This window comes from Neopelma chrysocephalum, unplaced genomic scaffold (genome assembly GCF_003984885.1).
Source record: "Neopelma chrysocephalum unplaced genomic scaffold, ASM398488v2 Primary Assembly neopelma1_45, whole genome shotgun sequence".
NCBI classification, from domain to species: Eukaryota; Metazoa; Chordata; class Aves; order Passeriformes; family Pipridae; genus Neopelma; species Neopelma chrysocephalum.
Genome location: NW_020897704.1, coordinates 2,651,563 through 2,653,184, shown reverse-complemented (window position 1 = coordinate 2,653,184; position 1,622 = coordinate 2,651,563). Strand labels below are relative to the sequence as shown.

General features: G+C 72.6%; 1 protein-coding gene across 1 annotated transcript in view; it reads left to right on the top strand.

Moving 5' to 3' along the window:
- The first annotated feature begins 686 nt into the window (after positions 1–686).
- GPR37 (G protein-coupled receptor 37) overlaps positions 687–1,622 on the top strand; it is a 14,410-nt gene continuing 13,474 nt past the window's right edge. Inside the window, exon 1 of the mRNA XM_027679591.1 lies at positions 687–1,619. Within this exon, the coding sequence (XP_027535392.1) occupies positions 1,492–1,619 (128 nt within the window). The 5' untranslated portion in view covers positions 687–1,491. The remainder of the gene's footprint in view (positions 1,620–1,622) is intronic.

The window sequence follows — 1,622 nt, the reverse complement described above, 5'->3', positions numbered from 1 at the left end:
GAGGAAGAACTGTGAAGTTTATCTGACTGTACAAAGCCAAGAAACCATACACAAACGACCAAAGCAGGAGAGAAATCCATGGAGACACTTCTGATGCTGTTCCGCTGCGGGCCGATGTTTGAACACCATATCTTTCAGCTCAGCCTGGTGCTTCATGTTGCGCTCTCACCCGCCGCTTTCCTTCCTCGCCCGTCGTGGCCTCTGCCCCTGCAGCGCGACTCCTATGCCGCCCCGGCGCCGACAGCTTCCCACATCCCACCCATCCACCCCCCCACCCCCCCGCGATTCGGGCAGGGCCGAGACTCCCGGTACCGTCGCAGGGCGCTCCGCTCTCCTCTCGCTCTCCTCGGCCCCGCTGGCACCCGCGGGCCGAGGTGGGCAGCCAGACCCTGACACCGGGGCGAACCGGCAGAGACAGCGGGCAGGCAGCGGGGTCGCACGAAGGCACCAGCGCATCCCCGCACGGGGCGGGCGGGTCGCGGAGGGCACGGCTGGCCCGGCCCCGGCCCCTCCCCTCGCCCCGGCTCCCCCGGCGGGCGGGCGGTGCCTCGGCCCCGCGGCGCCGCTGGGCGGCGCTTGCGCACTGCGGAGGCCGCTCTGCCTGCCCGCCTCCCCGGCGCGCCCCGGGAGCCGCGGCGGAGCCGGTCTGAGCGCAGCGGAGCCTCACCGGGCTGAGCGGGGCCGCGGCCGCGGGGAGCCGGAGCAGAGCCCGCCGCATACAAGCCTCTGCCTGCCCGGGCGGCCGTGGCTGCCGCCCCGCTTCTCCTGTTGCCCGCACGACTGGGAGGCAGGACCAGACCCGAGGGGTCGGTCCCGACGCTGCGCCTTCCCGGCACCGGCAGCAACTTTGCCGCTCCGGCCGCGCTCGCTGCTCCCTGCCGCCGTGCGAGCGTTCGGAGGGTGCAGTGACCGATCCCAGCAAGAGTTTTGCAAAGCTCTGATACACCCTGAGCTGCGCGCAACAACCTGTGTTCTCCGAGGTGCTGGAGAGAAGGAATTATGTGTTCGCGACCGCCCGGCGAGGGGAGGTGTCTTCCTCAAGGGACTTTTCCTCACCCATAGAGCTGCCGGCTGCCCGCGACGGCGGGAGGACGCAAATGGGCAGAACGAGGCCGTTGTGGCTGCTGGCGAGGAGGCAGCGGTCCCGGGAAAGGGCGGAGCGCCGGGGGGGGGGTCCTCCCGGCGCTGCACTTGCTACATTAACTCGGCGCGTCGGCGACGGCGACACAACTTTCTGGGTCTGCCCCCGGTGACGGCGAGAAGAGCCTCTTCGCCGCTCCGCTCGCCACGTCCCCCGCTGCCCGCGGCGGACCCCGGCAACAGCGGGAGCTGCGCTCCGGCGGCAGCAGAGTCGCGGTTGCTCCCGCTCCGGCCCCGGCGAGGAGGGCTGTCCCCGGGAGCCGGGCGGGCATGTCTCCCGCTTCCAGCCCCGCTGAGCGAGGCGGATGCCGCCTCTGAAGGGGAGCGTGTGAGCCCCGCCGCCTCCCGGCCATGCGGCCCCTCCGCGCTCCCCTCGCCCTGCTCTGCCAGGTGCTGAGCGCCTGGGCTGCCTGCGCCCTCGCCCCGGCTCCCGTCGCGGCCGCCGGGGCGCCGGCGCCCCCGCAGCGCGCCCGCTCGCAGCC